The 24,125-nt window shown below is 43.3% G+C and overlaps 1 protein-coding gene across 1 annotated transcript in view; it reads right to left on the reverse strand.

Moving 5' to 3' along the window:
* elp3 (elongator acetyltransferase complex subunit 3) overlaps positions 1-19,060 on the reverse strand; it is a 119,612-nt gene extending 100,552 nt beyond the window's left edge. The window contains exons 1-2 of the mRNA XM_068021070.1: positions 18,960-19,060; positions 1,324-1,423 (exon numbers count right to left, since the gene is read on the reverse strand). Of these exons, the coding sequence (XP_067877171.1) occupies positions 1,324-1,423; positions 18,960-18,981 (122 nt within the window). The 5' untranslated portion in view covers positions 18,982-19,060. The remainder of the gene's footprint in view (positions 1-1,323; positions 1,424-18,959) is intronic.
* Between the last annotated feature and the right edge of the window lie 5,065 nt (positions 19,061-24,125).

Genomic DNA, 24,125 nt, shown 5'->3' on the forward strand with positions numbered 1-24,125 from the left:
AGCAAGAACATGAGCAGCCTGCTACTGTGACCTCCTGGCAGCAAATCACATTGCAGTTCTTCTCTGGTTACCATGGTGATATTGATGGCACCGATAGTAACCATGACACAGTCTATATTTGATAATTCAAAGCTATTTTATTTTACATTAAAAGATTTGAATTATCTAATCATTTCAATTAAACAACATAAATAACAGCACAGTGCAAGGTTAGTGCTAAAAAAAATTAGAACTGCTGGATAATTTGAAGTGTCATTGTGAATTAAAATGATCAAGGGATTGGATAGGGTAGAGGGGGAGAATCCTTTCCTCCGGTGGGGTGAGTCCAGAACAAGGGTGCATAACCTTAAAATTAGAGCTAGGCCATTTAGAGGTGAAATCAAAATGAACTTCTTCACACAAAAGGGTGGTGGAAATCTGGAACTGTCCCCACAAAAGATTTTGAGGCTAAGGGTCAATTAAATCTTTCAAAACGCAGACTGATAGATTTTTTTTAGGCAACAGTATTAAGGGTTACAGAACCAAGACAGGTAAATGGAGTTAAGGTACAGATCAGCTATGATCTAATTAAATTATTGCTCAGGCTCGAGGGGCTGAATAGTCACCAATCGTTCCCATGAGGCTGCCCTGAATTCTGCACTGCATAGTTGCTACCACTAGAGAGTCCAAATGAACCATGTACAAGATAACCTTGGCAGAAGCTAAGCTTCACAACAATAACATTTAGAACCAGTTCAACCGAGAGATGAGGGAGAGAAGGGGGCAGGAGACTAGTGGGGTGGGGTTGATATCCGGGCCATGCCTATAAATTGGCTAAATAAGCTGGTCAAATTCAATCTACGGCATACTCTGTGGGAGAAATTTATTTATTTATTTTATTTAGAGATACAGCACTGAAACAGGCCCTTCGGCCCACCGAGTCTGTGCCGACCAACAACCACCCATTTATACTAATCCTACATTAAGCCCATATTCCCTACCACATCCCCACCATTATCCTACCACCTACCTACACTAGCGGCAATTTACAATGGCCAATTTACCTATCAACCTGCAAGTCTTTGGCTGTGGGAGGAAACCGGAGCACCCGGTGGAAACCCATGCGGTCACAGGGAGAACTTGCAAACTCCGCACAGGCAGTACCCAGAACTGAACCCAGGTCGCTGCAGCTGTGAGGCTGCGGTGCTAACCACTGCGCAGCAATCTCACCTCTGGGTTGAAACTGCTTGACTCTGGTGGTTTCACATCAGACATGTGCTAAAGTCAGAGCTCCGCTTGGTAGCCTCTGAAATACTGCTCAAGTGGTTTAGTGCAGATACTTACTTGTTAAGGTTGACATCCTTCCCTTGCTCATGTGCTTCAATCAGTTGCTTGAGGACATCGCCAATTGTCATCATCATCCGCTCAGCATGGCTGAACTCCACTGTAAGAGAGGTTTAAAGTTAATTACTTGCTTTTACAGAACAATCTTTAATGTGGAGAAACTTCCTAAGGCACTTCACACACAAACAGACCTAGAGTTAAAAATGACCAAAAGGCCTGCCAAAGGAGGAGATAGAGGTGGAGAGCTTTAGGGAGGGAATTCCAGAGCTGAGGGCTGAGGCAGCTGAAGGCATGGCTGCTAATGGGGAGGCAAAGTGAACTGGCGGGTGGAAGCATAAGGGCCTGAATAGGAGAGGCAGTTTGGGGAGATTGTAGCGGTGGAGGTGATTACAGAAATAGGGAGGGGTGAGGCACAATTTGAACACAAGGTTAAGAATTTTAGTTGGTGAGCCAGGAGTTAAAGTCAGCAAGTCAGGGGTGATTCATGAGCAGGACTTAAGAACATAGAAAATAGGAGCAGGAGTTGGCCATTCGGCCCATCTGCCATTCAAACAGATCATGGCTGACCCAATCCTCACTGGATACAGGTGTGGTGCCAGAGGATTGGAGAACTGCTAACGTCGTATCTCTGTTTAAAAAGGGAGCGAAGGATAAACCGAATAATTACAGGCCAGTCAGAAAACCTCAGTAGTGGGCAAATTATTGGAATCTATTCGGAGAGACAGGATAAACTGTCAAGGGGTCTACATGGACTTTGTAAGGCTTTTGACAAGGTCCCACATGGGAGACTGGTAAAAAAATTAAATCCCATGGGATCCAGGGAAAGAAAGATGGATACAAAATTGGCTCAGTTGCAGGAGAAAAAGGGTGATTGTTCACGAGTGTTTTTGCGGCTGCAGGGCTGTTTCCAGTGGCATTCCGCAGGGCTCTTTACTGTGATTAATATATATATTAATGGTATATATTAATGATTTGGATGTAAATGTAGGGGGCACGATCAAGAAGTTTGCAGATGACACAAAGATTGCCCGTGTGGTAGATAGCGAGGAGGATAGCTGCAGGCAGATATTGATGGACTGGTCAGATAAGCAGAAAAGTGGCAAATGACATTTAACCTGGAGAAGGGTGAGGTGATGCATTTGGGGAGGTCAAACAAGGCAAACATATACACGATTAATGGGAAAATACTGAGAAGTGTAGAGGAAGTGAGGAACCTGGGAGTGAATGTCCACAGATCCCTGAAGGTAGCAGGACAGGTCGATAAGGTGGTTAAGAAGGCATATGGAATCCGTTGTTATCTCTTGCCCCACCCCCACCTCAACTGTTTATAATCTGTGACTTTTCTAATATTTGTCAGTTCCGAAGAAGGGTCACTGACCCGAAACGTTAACTCTGCTTCTCTTTCCACAGATGCTGCCAGACCTGCTGAGTGATTCCAGCATTTCTTGTTTTTGTTTCAGATTTCCAGCATCCGCAGTATTTTGCTTTTATTATATGGAATCCGTTCTTTTATTAGCCAATGTACAGAATATAAGAGCAGGGAGGTTATGCTGGAATAGTATAACTTATTGGTTAGGCCACAACTTGAGTGCTTTGAGCAGTTCTGGCCACCTTATTACAGAAATGATGTAATTGCACTCGAGAGGGTACAGAGGAGATTTACAAGGAAAATGCAGCTATGAGGAAAGATTGGATAGGCTGCTCCTTGGAACAGAGAAGGCTGAGAAAAGATCTAATTAAAATGTACAAAATTTTGAAGGGTCTGGATGGAGTGGAGGTGAAGGGCCTATTTACCTTAGCAGAGAGGTCAGTGACTAGGGGGCATAGATTTAAAGTGATTGGTAGAAAAATTAGTCGTGGGGGTCTGGAACTCACTGCCTGAAAGGGCAGTTGAGGCAGAAACCCACATTCAAAAGAAGTCTGGATAGGCACCTCGAGTGTCGTAATCTGCAGGGCTACAGACCAAATGTTGGAAGGTGGCATCAGAATGGATGGATTGTTTTTTTCGGCCGGCACAGATAAGTGGCCTCTTTTTGTGCCTTACACTTTCTATGATTCCATGATCATCTACCTCATGCCATTTTTCCCCACTATCCCCATATCCCTTGATGTCATTAATCTATCGATTTCTGTCTTGAACATGCTCAATGATTGAGCTTCCACACCCCTCTGGGATAGAGAATTCCAAAGATTCACTTCCCTCTGAGTAAAGAAGTTCCTCCTCATCTCAGTTTTAAATGGTCTGCCCCTTCTTCAGAGACTGTGTCCCCTGGTTCTAAACTGAGCAGCCAGGGGAAACCTCCAATCCAAAGCAACCCTGTCAATCCCTGTAAGAATTTTAAGTTTGAATGAGATCACCTCTCATTTTTCAAAACTCTAGAGAATACAGGCCCAGTTTCTGCAATCTCTCCTCATAAGACAATCCCGCTATCCCAGGGATTAGTCTGGAAAACCTCTGTTGCACTTCCTCTGTGTCAAGTATATCCTTCCTTAGATAAGGAGACCAAAACTGTACATAATACTCCAGGTGCAGTCTCACCAAGGCTCTATACTATTGCAGCAAGACATAATTACTCCTGCACTCAAATCCCCTTGCAATGTAGGCCAACATACTATTTGTCTTTTGAATTGCTTACTGCACCTGCATACTAGCTTTTAGTAGCTCATGAACAAGGACACCCAGGTCTCTTTGGACATCAACACTTCCCAACCTCTCACTGTTTAAGAAATACTCCGCCTTTCTGTTTTTTTCTACCAAAGTGGATCACTTCCAACTTATTCACATTATATCCATCTGGCATGTTCCTGCTCAATTAGCCTGTCCAAATACTCTTGAAGCCTCCTTGCATCCTCCTCACAACTTACATTCCAACCTAATTTTGTGCCATCAGTAAATTTGGAAGTATTACATTTGGTCCCCACATCCAAATGATTTATAAAGATTGTGAACAGCTGTGGCCCAAGCACTGATCCTTGCTGTACCCCACTAGTAACAGACTGCCATCCTGAGAATGACCTATTTATTCCTACTCTCTGCTTTCTGTCTGTTAACCAATTCTCAATCCATAGCATTATATTACCCCCACTCCCATGTGCTCTAATTTTGTTTACTGACCTCCTGTGTCAAAAGCCTTCTGAAAATCCAAATATACCACATCCACTGGTTCTCCTTTATCTATGCTACAAGTAACATCCTCAGAAAACGCCAACAGGTTTGTCAAACATGATTTCCCTTTCATAAATCCATGATCCTATCCCTGATGTAGGATAGAATACAGGACTGGACAAGTAAAATTTACACAAGTTTGAAGATGTTAGGCTGGTCACAAGAACACTGGAATAGTCAACAAGAAATGCTGGAAATACTCAGCAGGTCTGGCAGCATCTGTGGAGAGAGAGAAGCAGAGTTAATGTTTCAGGTCAGTGACCCTTCAGCAGAACTGGCAGAGGCTAGAAATGTAATAGGTTTTAAGCAAGTAAAGCAGGGGATAACAAAGGAGAAGGTGTTGATAGGACAAGGTCACAGAGAATAACTGACCAGAGGTCATGGAGCAAAGGCAAACGGTATGTTAATGGTGTGGTGAAAGACAAAGCGTTAGCGCAGAGAGTGTGTTAATTGACAGAAAACTCATCAGCCTTGCCCCAAGCACAAACATGAAAAATATAGTAGGTAGGCACAGTAGAAACAAACTAAAATAAACCTGAGTATTTCTAGCATTTCTTGTTTTTATTTCAGATTTCCATCACCTGCAGTATTTTGGTTTTATTATACTAGAATAGTCAAGTCTGGAGGTAGTGGGGGCATGATGAGGGTTTCAGCAGCAGATGGGCTGAGGCAGGGGCAGAGTTACGTGATGTTACACAGCTGGAATTAGGCAGGGGGAGGATATATGGGGTCAGAACCTCTGCTTGGGACTGAAAAGGTTGCAGAAATTGCGAATAGGCTTAATCAACCTGAGATAGTGACTGCAGAAGGGGATGGAATTAAGAACAAGCTTGTGGAATGGACTGAAGATCATGGTTTTGGTCCTTGACTCAGCATGTAGACGAGGAAGAGTAGGAGGCCAAGGTTGGAGATGCTCTGGCTACACTTAGACAGTGGAACCAAGTGATGGCAGTCCCACTGAGCTGGACTGGAGAGGGGAGGCATTGGAGGAGGATTGTCTGGTCTACCCTGTTAATGGCTGCAGACAGGCCAAGGAGGATAAGGAGTGATGGTGCATCACAGTCACATTCACAAAAAGACTTGCATTTATATAGGGGAGAGAGAGAGAAAACACAGCGGGAGCAGAGCTTTAAAAAGTGCGCCAAGAACTCAGAGACCAGAGAGAGAGAGAAACCACAGAGGGAGCAGAGCTTTAAAAAGCATGCTAAGAACTCGGAGATTGAAAAGAGAGAGAGAAAAACACAGCGGGAGGGGTGGGGGGGGAAAATCGAAAAGTGACATCAGAATGGCATTACATTCAACAGCGGGAGCAGGGAAACAGAAAGTAGCTGGGGTCAGTATTCAGGTAAGCTTTTCATTTAATTGAAATCAAATATAGAGTAACACTTGATCGATTTATTAGTATATAAACTAAAAACTAAGGCGGATTAAAAAACTAAAGATCAATCAGAAATTTAAAAAACAAATTAAAATCTAATTAAATAAAATAGAGATGCACGGCCAAGCGATGTGTTGTACCTGCATGATGTGGGAACTGGTGGACCCCATTGTGGTTCCTAGTGATCACATCTGTAGCAAGTGTCGGTTGCTCGAGGAACTCCGGCTCAGAGTTGATGAGCTGGAGTCTGAGCTTTGGACACTGCAACACATCAGGGAGGGGGAGAGTTACCTGGATGCTGTGTTTCAGGAGACAGTCACACCCCTTAGATTAACTACCTTGAATTTGGCCATTGGTCAGGGACAGGAGGGTGAGTGCAGGTAGAAGGATCCAGGCGGTAGTGTTGCAGGAGCCTCAGCCCTTGTCCAACAGGTTCGAGATTCTTGCTCCCTGTGTGGACGAGAGCAGGCACTGTAGGGAGGATAAGCAAACTGACCAAAGCACCGTGGTACAGGGAGCCATTCAAGTGAGGGGAGAAAAGAGAAATGTAGTCATAATCGGGGATAGTATAGTTAGGGGCATAGACACTGTTCTCTGTGGCCAGGATCGCGAGTCCCGAAGGCTATGTTGCCTACCTGGTGCCAGGGTTCAGGATATCTCATCTGGGCTGCAGAGGAACTTGGAGTGGGAGGGGAGAGTTGTCGTGGTCCATGTAAATACCAACGATGTAGGTAGAACGAGGATAGAGATTCTGCTGAGGGAATATGAGCAGCTAGGGGCTAAATTAAAAAGTGGAACCAAAAAGGTAATAATCTCCGGATTACTACCTGAGCCACAAGCTAATTGGTACAGTGTCAATAAGATTAAAGAGGTAAATGTGTGGCTCAAAGATTGGTGTAGGAGAAATGGGTTCGAATTCATGGGACATTGGCACCAGTACTGGGAAAGGAGGGAGCTGTTCTGATGGGATGGGCTCCACCTGAATCATGCTGGGACCAGAGTCCTGGCGAATCGCATAACTAGGGCTGTAGATAGGGCTTTAAACTAAATAGTGGGGGGGGGGGGGGCGGGGGGCAGGTTCAGTTGCATGGAAAATTAGAAAGTCAAAGTTAAAGGAAAAGGTAGGAATGCAGGTTAGTGATGAGGCTGATTGTTACTAGAAAATAAGAGGAAGTGACAGAATGTGTGAACGTCATATTGCACCAAGGAATCATACAAGAGTAGGGAAATTTGATAATAGAACATACTGAAAGGCTTTGTATCTGAATGCACAAAGCATTCGGAATAAAGTAAATGAGTTAACAGCACAAATAGAGACGAATGGGTAAGATTTAGTGGCGATTATTGAGACGTGGTTGCAGGGAAACCGGGTTTGGGAATTGAATATCCAAGGGTACTCAGTATTTCGGAAGGATAGGCAGGAAGGAAAAGGAGGTGGTGTCACTTTGTTAGTAAAGGGAAGAGATCAGTGCTGTAGTGAGAAACGATATAGGCACTGGAGATCAAGATGTAGAATCAGTCTGGGTAGAAATAAGAAATAGCAAGGGAAAGAAGTGCCTGGTGGGAGTAATCTATAAGTCCCCAAACAGTAGTTCCGCAGTGGGGCACAGTATAAACCAGGAAATACCGGGGGCTTGTAAGAAAGGCATGGCAATAATCATGGGTGATTTTAATATGCATATAGACTGGATTAATCAAATTGGCAAGGGTAGCCTCAAGGGAGAGTTCACTGAATGTATTAGAGATTGTTTTTTTGGAGCAATATGTTGTGGAACCAACGAGGGAGCAGGCTATTCTAGATTTGGTATTGTGTAATGAGGTGGGATTAATTAATGATCTCACAGTTAAGGATCCTCTAGGGAAGAGTGATCATAGTATGCTAGAATTTCAAATTCAGTTTGAGGGCGAGAAACTGGAGTCCCGCACTAGCGTTCTGGAGTTAAACAAAGGTAATTACATAGGCATGAGGACAGATTTGGCCCTAGTGGACTGGGCAGGAAGACTAAAAGGTAGGACAGTTGATGAGCAGTGACGGGTGTTTAAGGAGATATTCATTCCTCCCAACTAAAATATATTCCAGAGAGGAAGAAAGATTCTAAGAGGGGGGAAAAACATCCATGGCTGAGCAAGGAAGTTAAAGATAATATAAAGACAAAAACTAAGGCATACCATATTGCAAAGGCCAGTGGCAGGCTAGAAGATTGGGAAACTTTTAAAGATCAACAAAGGGTTACTAAAAAGTAATAAAAAGAGCAAAGGTAAATTATGGCAGAAAACTAGTGCAAAATATACAAATGGATAGCAAAAGCTTCTATAAGTATATAAAAGGTAAGAGAGTAGCTAAAGTGAATGTTGGCCCCTTGGAAGATGAGACTGGGGAATTAATAGAGGGGAAACACAGAAATGGCGGAGACACTAAATCAGTATTTTGCCTCAGTTTTCACGCTGGAGGACACTGATACCATCCCAATGTAACAGGTAATGCAGAGTTTATAGAAAGGGAAGAACATAAAACAATCACCACTAGAGAAAAAGTACTGAGCAAACTATTGGGATTGAAAGCAGACAAGTCCCCAGGGTCTGATGGTCTACATCCTAGGGTCTTAAAGGAAGTGGCAGCGGAGATGGTAGATCCATTGATTATTATATTCCAAAATTCCCTAGATGCAGGCAAGGTTCCAGTGGATTGGGAAAAAGCTAACATAATGCCCTTATTCAAAAAGGGAGGGAGGCAGAAAGTAGGAAACTACAGACCAGTTAGTTTAACACCTGTTGTTGGGAAATTGTTAGAATCCATTATTAACCAAGTAATAACAGGACACTTAGAACGTGAAAACACAATCCATCAGAGTCAGCTTGGTTTTATGAAGGGTAAATCATGTTTGACTAATTTGCTAGAGTTTTTCGAAGCTGTAACAAGCAAAGTGGATAATGAGGATCCTGTAGATGTAGTATATCTGGACTTCCAGAAGGCATTTGATAAGGTGCCACACAAAAGGTTAATACACAAGATAAGATCACATGCTGTTAGGGGCAATTTATTAGCTTGGAAAGAGGATTGGCTAACCAACAGCAAACAAACAGAGAGTCGGGATAAATGGGTCCTTTTCTGGTTGGCAAGATGTAACTAGTGGAGTGCCACAGGGTTTGGTCCTCAGGCCCCAACAATTTACAATCTATATTAATGACTTGGATGCAGGGATAGAAGGTACTATAGCCAAGTTTGCAGATGACACTAAAATAGGTGGGATAGTAAGTTGCAATAAAGTAGTAAGAAACTTACAAATGGATATGAGAATAGGTTGGGAGAATGGGCCCAAATTTGGCAGATGGAGTTTAATGTGGATAAGTGTGAGGTTATCCATTTAGGTCAGAAGAATAGAAAGGCAAATTATCTAAATGGAGAGAAACTTCGGTGCAGAGGGATCTGGGTGTCCTCTCCATGAATTGCAGAAAACTAATATGCAGGTACAGCAGGTAATAATGGAATTTTGGCATTTATTGCTAAAGGAATAGAATATAAAAGTAGGGAAGTGTTGCTGCAACCGTACAAGGCATTAGTGAGACCGCACCTGGAGTATTGCATACAGTTTTGGTCCCCTTACTTGAGGAGGGATATAGTTGCATTGGAGGCAGTTCAGAGGAGGTTCACTAGATTGATTCCAGAGATGGGGGGTTTGTCTTATGAAAAGAAATTGAGCAGTTTAGGCCTTTACTCTCTAGAGTTTAGAAGAGTGAGAGGAGATCTAGTTGAGGTATATAAGATGATTAAGGGGACTGACAAAGTAGAGAGGATGTTTCCTCTTGTGGGGCAATCTAGAACCAGAGGTCATAGTTTTAGGATAAGGGGTAGCAGATTTAAAATAGAGATGAGGAGAAATTACTTCTGTCAAAGGGTCGTGAGTCTGTGGAATTCACTACCCCCGAGTGTGGTGGATGCCGGGACATTGAGTAAATGTAAGGAGGAGATAGATAGATTTTTAATCCTGATTGGAGGGGCATAAACATGGAGCTGCGAGAAAGATATACAAGCATTTGGGAGGCAATGTCACGCTCATGGAAAGTGCAGTGATGGGAATGCAAAAATAAACTGGGGAGTTATAAAAAGAAATTTAAAAGACAACACTTGCCTTCAACAAGATAGAGGAGAAATTCACATGACAACCACTTTCTCCTGCACTGAAATACACATTCATGTCAACTAGAGCTAAAACACGTTAACCCCATCTACATTGAAATTATAGACAGATCACGCATGGATGTGAGCTATCCACAAAAATGAGCTAAAACAAAGGCACTTGCAGATGCCCGGTCTCCAGCTACAATCACTACAATAAAGTGTGAAAGTACATCCTATCAAAATAGAATGCCATCAGAAGCTATTGTATAGCCGTTCAGGAACTGAAACCTAAAGTCACATGGGCAAGACTAACCCTAAATGAGTTTACTTTTAAAGCTAACCCTTTTTTGGAGAACAAAGGGGCCATCAAAACATCAAGACATCAGTCAGAAATCTCCAGCCACATAGACAACATCAAAAGCCAGCTTTAATTCAGCACAAGGCTGAGACAGAGAGAGAGAGAGAGAGAGAGATATCGATCAATTCCAGCTAAAACAATTGAACCCTCCTGAGACGAGTTTGCAATCAACTACAGGAGAGAAATAAGAGTGACTTTCAAACAACTCATCAACCTGTGAAAATTGAACGAAGAAATACCAGTACCGTCTTCTAACTGAAGTGTTGACTGCCAAAAGACTTCAACATCCCAGCAAATGCAACTTTAAATACTTACCTTCCAAGAGGATCCCAGTTTTTTTCCCTGAAAACTGCAGACTTTTAGACCTTGAACTCTTAATGCCTCTTACCTTTCCATCTATATTTTCTTGAGTGTGAATGTTAGAGTGCTTGGGTGGGGTTACGACCATTTCACATGGCTATTGTTCAATAAATATTTAATCTTCTGTTTCAAACCTGCAAGAAAACCTGTCACTGTCTGTTTATTTAGTAAACAAAGCACAGGGGTTGAAACACTAGTAACATAAATACTATCTACAGTCAGCTGGTAGGTGACAAGTGGAAACTAGCCACCCCATTTCCAACCTGCCGTAACAGAGGCAACAACAAATCCAAAGACTTAGAAGAGAAAAGGGAGGTTGGAGATTGGGTGGCAGTTAGCAAGGATGGAGGGACCAAGGACCTTTTTTTGAGGAAATGGGTAATAATGTGTTTTTTTTTTAAAGGGAGAGGCATTGTACATGAGGATAGTGAAACATACACAGCTAGCATGAAGACCAGAAAGGGAAACTGGGTGGTCAACAGTTTTAGGGGAAGGGCATCAAGGATGTAGCTGGTGGGTCTCATGGGCAAGATGACCTTGCAATGTGTGTGAGAGGAGATAGAACAGAAACCAGAGAATGATGTTGAATTAGAGGCAGGGCAGTAAGAAGCCTGGGAGGTGGTTTGAGTGCGTGAGAAAGGAGAAAGTGATGGGAGGGGGAGCAGGGTTGGTAGAGAACAGAAGGGGCAGATAAAAGGATGGTCTCATTCTAAGTGACAAAGATATCCATAAGCTCCTCACATTTGTTGCTCAGGATGGAGGGGCAGGGGAAAGGGGTTGAAAGGAGAAAGTTGGCCGTGGAGAAGAAAAGCTAGGGGTTATCTTTAAGGTTTGATAGCGTTTGATGTGGTCTTGCCAGATCTGGTAATGGATGGCTGCTATATCTGAATGCATGAAGCATTCATTACAAGATAATGACACAAATAGATATAAATGGGTTTGATCTGGTAGCCATTACTGAGATATGATTGCAAGGTAACCTAGGTTGGGAACTAAATATTCCAGGTTACTTGAATTTTATATAAGATAGACAAAATGGAAAAGAGGAAGGATAGCCCTGATAATCAAGGGTGAAATAAAGGTAGTAGGTACAAAGGATTGAGCACAGGAAATCTGTATGTAGAATCAATATGGGTGGTGCAAAGAAATAGAAAAGGGCAAAAAATCACCAGTGGGAGTAGTTTATAGATCCTCCCTAACAGTAATCATTCAAAGGGAACTGGGTGTCCTTGTACAAGAATCACAGAAAGTTAACATGCTGGAACAGCAAACAAATGGGAAGACAAATGGAATATAAGAGTAAAGAAGTCTTATTACAATTATATCGGGCATTGGTGAGGCCACACCTTGAGTACTGTGTGAAGTCTTGGTCTCCTTAACCAAGGAAGGTCATACTTTCACGAGAGGGAGTGCAACAAAGGTTCACTCGACTGGTTCTTGGGATAAGTGGATTATACTATGAGAGATTGAGTACAGTAGATCTATATTCTCTGGAGATTAGAAGAATGAGAGGTGATCATGAATTATATAAAGTTCTTAAGGGGCTTGACAGGGTAGATGGCGAGAAAATGTTTCCCACGGCTGGGGCATCTAGAACACCAGGTCACAGTCTCAGAATAAGGGGTCAGCTATTTTAGGACTGAGATGAACAGAAACTTCTTCACTCAAAAGATTGTGAATCTTTGGAATTCTCTACTCCAGAGAGCTGTGAATCCTCAGTCGTGGAGGATATTCAAGTCAGAGATTGATAAATTTTGTGTGCTAAGGGAATCAAGGATATGATGATAGTATGGGATGGTGCAGTTAAGGTACATAAGCAATAACCTTGTTGAATGGCGGCACAGGCCCGAAGGACTGCAAGGCCTACTCCTGCTCCTATTTCTTATGTTCATAATGTTGGCCAAAGCACAAATCAGGAACTTAAAGGAGCATATAGCAAGAGTAATGCAATAATCATCAGGGACTTTAATTTCCATATAGACTGGGCAAACCAAAAAGTCACTTGGATGACGAGTCCATGGAATGCATGGGACAGTTTTCCAGAACAATAATGTGGAGAAACCAACAAGGGAACTGGCTATTTTTGATTTAATGTTGTGTCATGAGACAGCGTCAATTAGTAATCTTATAGTAAAAGGATCCCTTGGTGAAGAGTGACCTTAATGGTACAATTTCATATTAAGTTGAGAACGATGCGTTAAGTCCAAAACTTGAGTCATAAATTTAAACAAAGCAAATTTGGGAGGTATGATGGGCGAATTGACTAAGGCAGATTACGAAATTAGTTTACAAGATATTTTGGTAGATGAACAATGGCAAACATTTATAGAAATTATGTATAATTCTCAGTGAATATACATTCCCTTGAGGAATAAAAACTCCACTGGAAAACCTGTACAGCCGTGCCTATCTAGAGAAATTAACGATAGCATTAGATTAAAAGAGGCTTACAATGTTGCCACAAATAGTAGTAAACCTGAGGTTTGGGAGAATCTTTTTAAAAAATCAGCAAAGGATGGCCATGAAATTGATAGAGGAAGAAAACAGAATATTAAACTAGCAAGAAATTTAAAAACAGATTGCAAGAACTTTTACAACTATGTAAAAAGGAAGAGAATAGCAAAAAAAAATGTGAGTTCCCTAGAAGCAAAGATAGATTATAATGGGGAATAAGGAAACAGCAGAGATGCAAAATAAATATTTTGTGTCTGTGTTCACAAAGAGTATACAAAAAACATACTGGAAAGTGTTGTGAACCAAGGGTCTAATGAAAGGAACGCACTTTAATATCAGTAAAGGAAAATTATTGAAGAAATTAATGTGACTAAAAGCCAACAAATCCTCTGGACCTGATGGCCCATATCATAAGGTTTTAAAAGAGGTGGTTGCAGAGATAGTGGATGCATTATCTTTGACCTTCCAGAATTCCTTAGATTCTGGAATGCTTCCTGTAGATTTTAACTTAGCAAATGTAACTCTGCCATACAATAAAGGGGAGAGAGAAATCAGGGAGCTATAGACTAGTTAACCTGACATCAGTAGTAGGGAAAATACTGGAATTATTATTAAGAACGTGGTAACATGACACTTAGAAAATCACAATTTGATTAGGCAGAGTCAACATAGTTTTATGAAAGGAAATAGTGTTTAATAAATCTATTAGAGTTTTTTGAAAGTGAAACTAACATGGTAGATAAGGGGAACCAGTGATTGTAGTATATTTGATTTTTCAGAAGGCATTCAATAAGGTGCCCTACAAGAATAGGGCTCCCAGTATTGGAAGTAATGTTAGCATGGATTGAAGATTGACAGAAAACAGAGTACGAATAGACAGCTCATTTTCAGGATGGCAGGAAGTAACTCGTGGAATGTTGCAAGGATCAATGCCTGGCCGTTTTTACGATCTATTTAATGACTTAAATGAAGGGACTTAGCATAACATATCCAAGTTTGCTGATGGTACATTGTTAGATGGGAAAGTAAGCTGTGAGCAGGACCCAGCTGCTGCAAGGATATATAAACTGGTTAAGTGAATGAACAAGAAGGTGGCAAATGGAATAATGTGGGGAAGTGGGAAATTATCCACTTTGGTAGGAAGAATGGAAAAAGCAGATTTTTTTTTAAATGGTGAGAGACTAGTAAATGTTGGCAGAGGGATTTGGATGTCATTGTACATGAACGACAAAGTTAAAAGTAGGTACAGCAAGCATTTAGGAAGGCAAATGGCATGTTAGCCTTTATTGCAAGGAGATTGGAGTATAAAAAGTAAGAAAGTTTTGCTGTAATTATAAAGGGCTTTGGCCAGACCACACCCAGAGTACTGTGTACAGTTTTCATCTCTTTACCGAAGGAAGGATATACTTGCCTTGTTTTTTTGGGGGGAGGGGGGGGGAGGATGCAACAAAGACTTACTACGTTGACTCTTGGGATAGGGAGGATTGTCCTTTGAGGAGAGATTGAGTAGAGTGGGCCTTTATTATCTGGAATTTAGAAGAATGAGAGCAATCTCATTGAAATGTATAAAATCTTTAGAGGGTTTTACAGGGTAGATGCTAAGAAGCTGTTTCCCCTGGTTGGAGAATCTAGAATTCGGGATCAGACTCTCAGGATAAGGGGTCAGCCATTTAGGACTGAGATGAGGAGGAACGTCTTCACTTAGAGGGCTACAAAGCCTTGGAATTCTCTGCCCCCAAGGGCTGTGGATGCTCAGTCGATAATTACATTCAAGGCTAAGACTGACAGATTTTTGGGCATTAAGGGAATCAAGGGATATGGGGATAAGTCAGGGGAATGTTGAGTTGATATCGAAGTTCAGCCATGATCGTAGTCATGGCAGAGAAGGCTTGAGGGGCCATATGGCCTACTCTTGCTTCCATTTCCTCTGTTCTTTAAAAACCCTAAGCATCTCAAACACTTTCACCATCCTCCTTTCCTCTGTCCCTCACAACCACCAATTAATCCAAAACTGTTACCCTAATCCTCTCCTTTACTAATTGCCACACACACTAGGATAAGATACAAAAGTAGTTGTTACTGAAATAGTAATCCAGAGGCTTGAATGATCAGGAGAATGAGTTCAAACCCCACCACACCAGTTTGAGAACTTGAATAAAATTTAAAACAAATCTGGAAATAAAAAACGTAAATTGATCATGAAGCTGGTGGATTGTTGTAAAACCCCAACTAGTTTGCTAATGTCCCTTCGGGAAAGAAACCTGTCATCCTTGTCCGGTCTCGGCCTATATGTGATTCCAGTTCCATGCCAATGTGGCTGACTCTTAAGTGCCCTAGAAAATCACTCAGTTGCATCAAAACTGTTACATAGTGGTTCAAGAAGGCTCACCACCACCTTCTCAGGGTAACTAGGCGTGGGCAATAAATGTCGGCCTTGCAAGGGACACGCACAACCTGAAAATGAATATTAAACAAATCACCCATTGCTTCATCCTTACCAACCTTAACAGGCTGCCACAATCAATTGCCTTATTTTAAATTTATGAAATTAACAGCGATCATAAAGATTTCAATGGACTACAGAATACGAGACAGATTCAACAACTGGTCAATCTCCTCTGGTATTATTTGCCAACAAAAACTCAAGTCAAAAATCTTCCATCTGCTGCCAACTATTTCCACTATACCTTCCATATATGTAAACTTGTCACGCTGTTGTGACACTCAGCCAGGTGAGGTGCTGCAGCAGTACCAGTACTCACAAGATTAGCGTATTACAGTGACAAGCCTATATTACAGTTTCCACTGTAAATGTTGGCAATATAATTTCACAGTGCAAACATGTAAAAATAAACTCAGAATGCAAGAGTTGAAAATAGACCTGGAGTTGCATCTGCACTCCCAGACCCAAAATTATACACAGCAAAAGTGAATGAATAGAGTTAAGGAACAGATCAGTTATGATCCAACTGAATGGTGGAACAGGGTCAAAGGGCTGAATGGCCTCTTCTGGTTCTTATGTTCCTAATTATCTGCATCTTCAGGCCTCATTTCACCCAAAAACTACATTTGGTATTGGCTCCTGTATTATATAGTGTTTGCAGCATAGAAACAGGCCATTCAGCCCAACTAGTCTGTGCCAGTGTTTATCCTCTCAACATCTTTCTTTTTTTCTTTTGGGCCTCCTTATCTCGAGAGACAATGGATACGCGCCTGGAGGTGGTCAGTGGTTTGTGAAGCAGCGCCTGGAGTGGCTATAAAGGCCAATTCTGGAGTGACAGGCTCTTCCACAGGTGCTGCAGAGAAATTTGTTTGTTGGGGCTGTTGCACAGTTGGCTCTCCCCTTGCGCCTCTGTCTTTTTTCCTGCCAACTACTAAGTCTCTTCGACTCGCCACAATTTAGCCCTGTCTTTATGGCTGCCCGCCAGCTCTGGCGAATGCTGGCAACTGACTCCCACGACTTGTGATCAATGTCACACGATTTCATGTCACGTTTGCAGACGTCTTTATAACGGAGACATGGACGGCCGGTGGGTCTGATACCAGTGGCGAGCTCGCTGTACAATGTGTCTTTGGGGATCCTGCCATCTTCCATGCGGCTCACATGGCCAAGCCATCTCAAGCGCCGCTGACTCAGTAGTGTGTATAAGCTGGGGGTGTTGGCCGCTTCAAGGACTTCTGTGTTGGAGATATAGTCCTGCCACCTGATGCCAAGTATTCTCCGAAGGCAGCGAAGATGGAATGAATTGAGACGTCGCTCTTGGCTGGCATACGTTGTCCAGGCCTCGCTGCCGTAGAGCAAGGTACTGAGGACACAGGCCTGATACACTCGGACTTTTGTGTTCCGTGTCAGTGCGCCATTTTCCCACACTCTCTTGGCCAGTCTGGACATAGCAGTGGAAGCCTTACCCATGCGCTTGTTGATTTCTGCATCTAGAGACAGGTTACTGGTGATAGTTGAGCCTAGGTAGGTGAACTCTTGAACCACTTCCAGAGCGTGGTCGCCAATATTGATGGATGGAGCATTTCTGACATCCTGCCCCATGATGTTCGTTTTCTTGAGGCTGATGGTTAGGCCAAATTCATTGCAGGCAGACGCAAACCTGTCGATGAGACTCTGCAGGCATTCTTCAGTGTGAGATGTTAAAGCAGCATCGTCAGCAAAGAGGAGTTCTCTGATGAGGACTTTCCGTACTTTGGACTTCGCTCTTAGACGGGCAAGGTTGAACAACCTGCCCCCTGATCTTGTGTGGAGGAAAATTCCTTCTTCAGAGGATTTGAACGCATGTGAAAGCAGCAGGGAGAAGAAAATCCCAAAAAGTGTGGGTGCGAGAACACAGCCCTGTTTCACACCACTCAGGATAGGAAAGGGCTCTGATGAGGAGCCACCATGTTGAATTGTGCCTTTCATATTGTCATGGAATGAGGTGATGATACTTAGTAGCTTTGGTGGACATCCGATCTTTTCTAGTAGTCTGAAGAGACCACGTCTGCTGACGAGGTCAAAGGCTTTGGTGAGATCAATGAAAGCAATGTAGAGGGGCATCTGTTGTTCACGGCATTTCTCCTGTATCTGACGAAGGGAGGACAGCATGTCAATAGTCGATCTCTCTGCACGAAAGCCACACTGTGCCTCAGGGTAGACGCGCTCGGCCAGCTTCTGGAGCCTGTTCAGAGCGACTCGAGCAAAGACTTTCCCCACTATGCTGAGCAGGGAGATTCCACGGTAGTTGTTGCAGTCACCGCGGTCACCTTTGTTTTTATAGAGGGTGATGATGTTGGCATCGCGCATGTCCTGGGGTACTGCTCCCTCGTCCCAGCACAGGCATAGCAGTTCATGTAGTGCTGAGAGTATAGCAGGCTTGGCACTCTTGATTATTTCAGGGGTAATGCTGTCCTTCCCAGGGGCTTTTCCGCTGGCTAGGGAATCAATGGCATCACTGAGTTCCGATTTGGTTGGCTGTATGTCCAGCTCATCCATGACTGGTAGAGGCTGGGCTGCATTGAGGGCAGTCTCAGTGACAGCATTCTCCCTGGAGTACAGTTCTAGGTAGTGCTCAACCCAGCGGTCCATCTGTTTGCGTTGGTCAGTGATTATGTCCCCCGATTTAGACATATCAACATATCCCTCATATATTTATCTAAATTCTCCTTAAATGCATTGATGCTATTCACATCGATGATTATATGTGGCAGTGATTTCCATTCTCACCACTCTCTGGGTAAAGAAGTTTCTCCTTAATTTCTAATTGGAATTATTAATGATTATCTTATATTTATAGCTTCTAGGTTTGGTTGGGGGTGGGGGGGGGGGGGGGGGGGAAGCCCCTAACAAGTGGAAAGGTTTTCTCCACATCATTATCTTAAAGTCACCCCTCAGCCTTCTCTTCTCAAGAGAAAAAGGGCCAAAGCCTCAGTCTTTTCTCACAGTTGTAACCTATCAATTCTACTATCACCCTTGTGGATTTTTAAACACCCTAGTTCAGAATACCTATATCCTTTTTATAATGTGGAGACTAGAACTGTTCACAGTACAAGGTTCCCTCCAATTGACTGTAATACAGTTGAGATTTGCAGCAGGCAGATTTAAGTGGCTTTGAACATCTGCTCATTAGTTCTAAGCATTGGAGATTTGGGAGCTTACTGAGCGAGTGAGGCGGGAGGTTTTGGCATGAAACCTTTAGGAACAATCAAAACCCGAGTCGGCAACCTGAATATTTAATAGACGCGCGTTTCATGAAAAACTAGCGGACACAACTCCACCACTGCGTCTCATAGACATGTCCTCAACCACACCAACCTTTCCTGCGCGGTTTCCCCATCCCGGCTTCAAGACTCGGACAGCCGTCGTAAATCGGGAGATCACTGCTCGGCACTGACGTGAAACCAATGGCAAGACGTCGCAAAGCGGCTCCAAAAGTCACCAGAGAAAGCTCACGGGAAAGGCGGGGCTTCGGTTAGGGGCGGGGCTTAGCTCAGGGACCAGTCACCAGGCGCAGGAGAATGCGCTCAGGGGGAGGGGCTTGATATCAGGAGGAGGGGCTTGATATCAAGGGCGGGGCTCGATCGCAGAGGAGGTGTTTGCTCTCAGGTGGTGGGTTTGATCTCAGGGGTGGGGTTTAATCTCAGAGGTGGGGTTTAATCTCACAGGAGGGGTTTGCTCTCAGGGGTGGGTTTGATCTCGGGTGGGTTTAATCTCTGGGGAGGTGTTTGATCTCAGGTGGGGTTTTATCTCTGGTGGGTTTAATCTCTGGGGAGGTGTTTGATCTCAGGTAGTGGGGTTTAATCTCTGGGGAGGTGTTTGATCTCAGGTAGTGGGGTTTGCTCTCAGGGGTGGGTTTGATCTCGGGTGGGTTTAATCTCTGGGGAGGTGTTTGATCTCAGGTGGGGTTTTATCTCTGGTGGGTTTAATCTCTGGGGAGGTGTTTGATCTCAGGTAGTGGGGTTTGCTCTCAGGGGTGGGTTTGATCTCGGGTGGGTTTAATCTCTGGGGAGGTGTTTGATCTCAGGTAGTGGGGTTTAATCTCTGGGGAGGTGTTTGATCTCAGGTGGGGTTTTATCTCTGGTGGGTTTAATCTCTGGGGAGGTGTTTGATCTCGGGTGGGGTTTTATCTCTGGGGAGGTGTTTGATCTCAGATAGTGGGGTTTGATCTGAGGGGTGGGGTTTAATCTCGGGTGGGTTTGATCTCTGGGGTGGGGTTTGATCTCACGGGAGTGGCTTGATCTCACGAGAGGGGTTTGATCTCAGGGATGGTGTTTGACCTCGGGTGGGGTTTGATCTCTGGGTGGGGTTTGATCTCAGGGGAGGGGTTTGATCTCAGGGGTGGTGTTTGATCTCGGGTGGGGTTTGATCTGTGGGGAGGTGTTTGATCTCGGGAGGGGTTTGATCTCAAGGGTCGGGTTTGATCTCAGGAGAGGGGTTTGATCTCTGGGGAGGTGTTTGATCTCAGGGGAGGTGTTTGATCTCAGGGGTGCGGTTTGATCTCAGGGGTGGGGTTTGATCTCAGGGGTGGGGTGTGATCTCAGGGGAGGGGTTTGAACTCAGGGGTCGGGTTTGATCTCAGGGGAGGGGTTTGATCTCTGGGGAGGTGTTTGATCTCGGGAGGGGTTTGATCTCAGGGAAGGGGTTTGATCTCTGGGGAGATGCTTGATCTCAGGGGAGGGGTTTGATCTAGGGGGAGGTGTTTGATCTCAGGGGTGGGGTTTGATCTCAGGGGAGGGGTTTGAACTCGGGGGGGAGGTGTTTGATCTCAGGGGTGGGGTTTGATCACTGGGGTGTGGTTTGATCTCAGGGGTGGTGTTTGATCTCAGGGGTTGTGGTTTGACCTCAGGGGAGTTCCCCAGTGTCCTGGTCAATCATTATCCCTCATGCAGCATCCTGTAATGAAAAACCAGAATATCTCATTTGCCATATTGCTGTTTGCAGGATCTTGCTGTGTTCAAATTGACAGATACGTTTCCTAAATTGCACTGCAAATGTACTTGGTTGGCTGTAAAATACTTTGGGACAATCTGAGGTTGTGAAAGGGGCTGTAGAAATAGAAGCTCTTTTCTCATTTATTTCTGTCATGAACCAGGTGACCTTTTTCCGAAGATCAAGGTGCTTTTGGAACATATAAACATAGTAACAAGTGTAGACCATTTAGCCCCTTAAGCCTATTCCGTCATTCAGTGAGATTAACACAGTGAATAGTTGAGGCTCCAACACAGATCCTCAGCTAATAGTCTCTTAAAATGGACTTTATCAAGATGGACTTCTGGAAGTCCCTATAGACATCCATAGACATTACCCTGTACACTACTTTAGAAACCTCTTCAAAAAATTTCAATTAGACTTGTCAGGCAGGACCTACCCTTTACAAATCCATGCTGGGTCTCTCTGATCAGCTGAAAATTTTCAAGATGTTCAACTGCTCTATCTTTAATTCTAGATTTCCTGACAGCAGATGTTAGGTTAATCGGTATATAATTCCCTGATTTTCCTCTCTCACCTTTCTTAAATAATCCTATTGGTTCCAATAGAAATGGAAGTCATAGTCCTTGAAGTCAAGGAAAGGTATGCATGAAGGAATGACACATGTTGCAGGCTCATTTAAATATAAGTTCACAGGATAATTTTGGTGAGCAAGGTGATTTAACTAGTCTTAATTCATCTATCCGGAATTTTCAAAAAAAAATTATTCATTTACTGAATGTGCGTGTCACTGGCAAGACTGGAGTTTATTGCCCATCCTTAGTTTCCCTTGAGCAGCTGGTGGTGAGCCATCTTCTCGAACCTCTGCAGTCCATGTGGTGAAGGTACTTCTACAGTGCTGTTAAGGATGGAGTTCCAGGGTTTTGACCCAGCGGCAATGAAGGGACGGCAATGTGGAACGGTCCCAGCAGATTGGAAGTTACCAAATGTAGCAGCGTTATCCAAGAAAGGAGGGAGAGAGAAAAGAGGAAACTACAGGCCAGTTAGCCTGACATTAGTTGTCGGGAAAGTGCTGGAATCAATTATTAAGGAAGCCTTAACAGTGCACTGAAAAAAATCATAGTATAATCAGGCAAAATCAACAATGTTTTACGAAAGGAAAATCATGTTTGACAAATTTATTAGAGCTTTTTGAGGATGTAACTAGTAGGGTAGATAAACGGGAACCAATAGATCTAGTAAATCTGGATTTCGAAAAGGCATTTGTTAAGTTGCCACACAAAAGGTTAATAGGCAAGATAAGGGCTCAGGGAGCTGCGGGTAATATTGGTATGGATAGAGGATTGGTTAACGGACATGAAGCAAAGAGTGGGCATAAATGGGGCATTTTCAAGTTGGCAGGCATTGAATAGTGAGTGCTGCAAGGATCAATGCTGGGTATCAGCTATTTACAGTCTATATTATTGACTTTGATGAAGAGGTTATTCACTTTGGTGGTAAGAATAGAAAAGCAGAATTTTTTTGAAAGGTATGAAACTTGTAAATGTTGATGTTCAGAGAAACTTGGGAGTGCTTGTACAAGGAACACACAGAGTTAGCATGCAGGTATAGCAAGCAATTAGGGAGGTAAATGGCATGTTAGCCTTTATTGCAAGGGGAATGGAGTACAGGAATAAGGAAGTCTTGCTACAATTGTACAGTGTTTTGGTGAGACCTCACCTGGAATATTGTGTGCAGTTTTAGTTTCCATATCTAAGGAAGGATATACTTGCATTGGAGGCAGTACAGCGAAGGTTCACTATAGTCCTTGGGATGAGAGGGTTGTCCTATGATGAGAGGCTGAGTAAATTGGGCCTATACTCTCTGGGGTTTAGAAGAATAAAAGGTGATCATATTGAAACTTACAAGATTCTGAAGGGGCTTGACAGGGTAGACACTGAGAGATTGTTCACACTGGTCAGGGAATATAGAACATGGGGCACAGGATAAGGGGCTGATCATTTAGAACTGAGATGAGGAGAAATTTCTTTACTCAAAGGGTTGTGAATTTTTGGAATTCTCCAGCCCAAAGGATTGTGGATGCTCTGTTGTTGAATATATTTAAGGCTGGGATAGACAGAATATTGGATTTCTCAGGGAATTAAGGGATATGGGGAGTGTGTGGGAAAGTGGAATTGAAGCCCAAGATCAGCCATGATCATATTGAATGGCAGGGCAGGCTCGACAGGCAGTGTAGTCTATTCCTGCACCTATTTCTTATGTTCTTATGTTAGAATGGTGTGTGACTTGGAGGGGAATTTACAGGTGGTGGTGTTCCCATGCTTCTGCTGGCCTTGTCCTAGGTTGTAGAGGTCGTGGATTTGGAAGGTACTGTCAAAGGAGGCTTGGCGAGTTGCTGCAATGCATCTTGTATATGGTACACACTGCTGCCATGATGTGCTGGTGATGGAGGGAGTGAATGTTTCAGATGGTGGATGGGGTGCTGATCAAGCGGGCTGCTTTGGCCTGGATGGTGTCAAGTTTCCTGGGTTTTGTTGGAGCTGCAGTCATCCAGGCAAGTGGAGAGTATTCCATCACACTCCTGACTTGTGCCTTGTAGATGGTGGACAGGCTTTAGGGAGCCAGGAGGTTTTATACCCTACAGTTTATTTAATATGTGGAATTGTGTTTATCTTTTAAAATTGACATAAAATAGGTTATTGTTTTTAAATAATTTGTGTAAGAGAGCTGGATATTATCTGACACCTCTTAATCCATCTTTTGGGCCACGTGCATGGGCTCATCTTTCCTTGAATACATTTTGGGTATGGTGGTACAGTTGTTTTTTATCTGGGCTAATAATCCAATGAAAATTAGTTCAAATTCCACCAAGGCACTTTGAGGATTTGAGTTCAGTTTTAATTATCCGGAAATAAAAAGCTGGTATCGATAGAAGTCCCCATGAAGCTGTCAAATTGTCATAAGAGCCCTACTGGTTCACTAATGTCCTTAACGGAAGGGAAGCTGCTGTCCTTACCCAGCCGGACTATATGTGATTCCAGTCTCACAGCTCTGTGGTTGATTCTTAACTGAAATCTGAAGTGACCTAACAGGTCACTCAGTTGTATCAAACCAGTTTAACTAGGGAGGGACAATAAATGCTGGCCTTACCCCTGCTCCAAATCACTGATTTTCTTCCTGTGTAATTAGATTGTCACCTGCCCGTGAAGAGCCTAAACATATCACATGTCCTGTCAACCTTGGACAGCAAGCAGTTCATCCACTGGACATCACCCGGAGGCAGAAGGACAGGCATTGTCGGAATGGAAACGTATCTGCTGCAGAGCCCAATCTAAACATGCCACGGTTTGGGAGTGAAAATCTAATAGTTGTATCAGGAATAGTTCCTTTAGGTTTGAAAATTGCAAATGTAACTCCATTATTGAAGAAAGTTGAGAGAAAAAACAGGAAATTTGAAGTCTGGTAGACTAACATCTGTTGTGGGGAAGTTATAGGAATCTATAATTAAGGACAGAGTAGCTGAGCACTTCGAGAAATTTGAGCTGTTTAGAG

The sequence above is a fragment of the Heterodontus francisci genome, chromosome 3 (genome assembly GCF_036365525.1).
Source record: "Heterodontus francisci isolate sHetFra1 chromosome 3, sHetFra1.hap1, whole genome shotgun sequence".
Lineage (NCBI taxonomy): Eukaryota > Metazoa > Chordata > Chondrichthyes > Heterodontiformes > Heterodontidae > Heterodontus > Heterodontus francisci.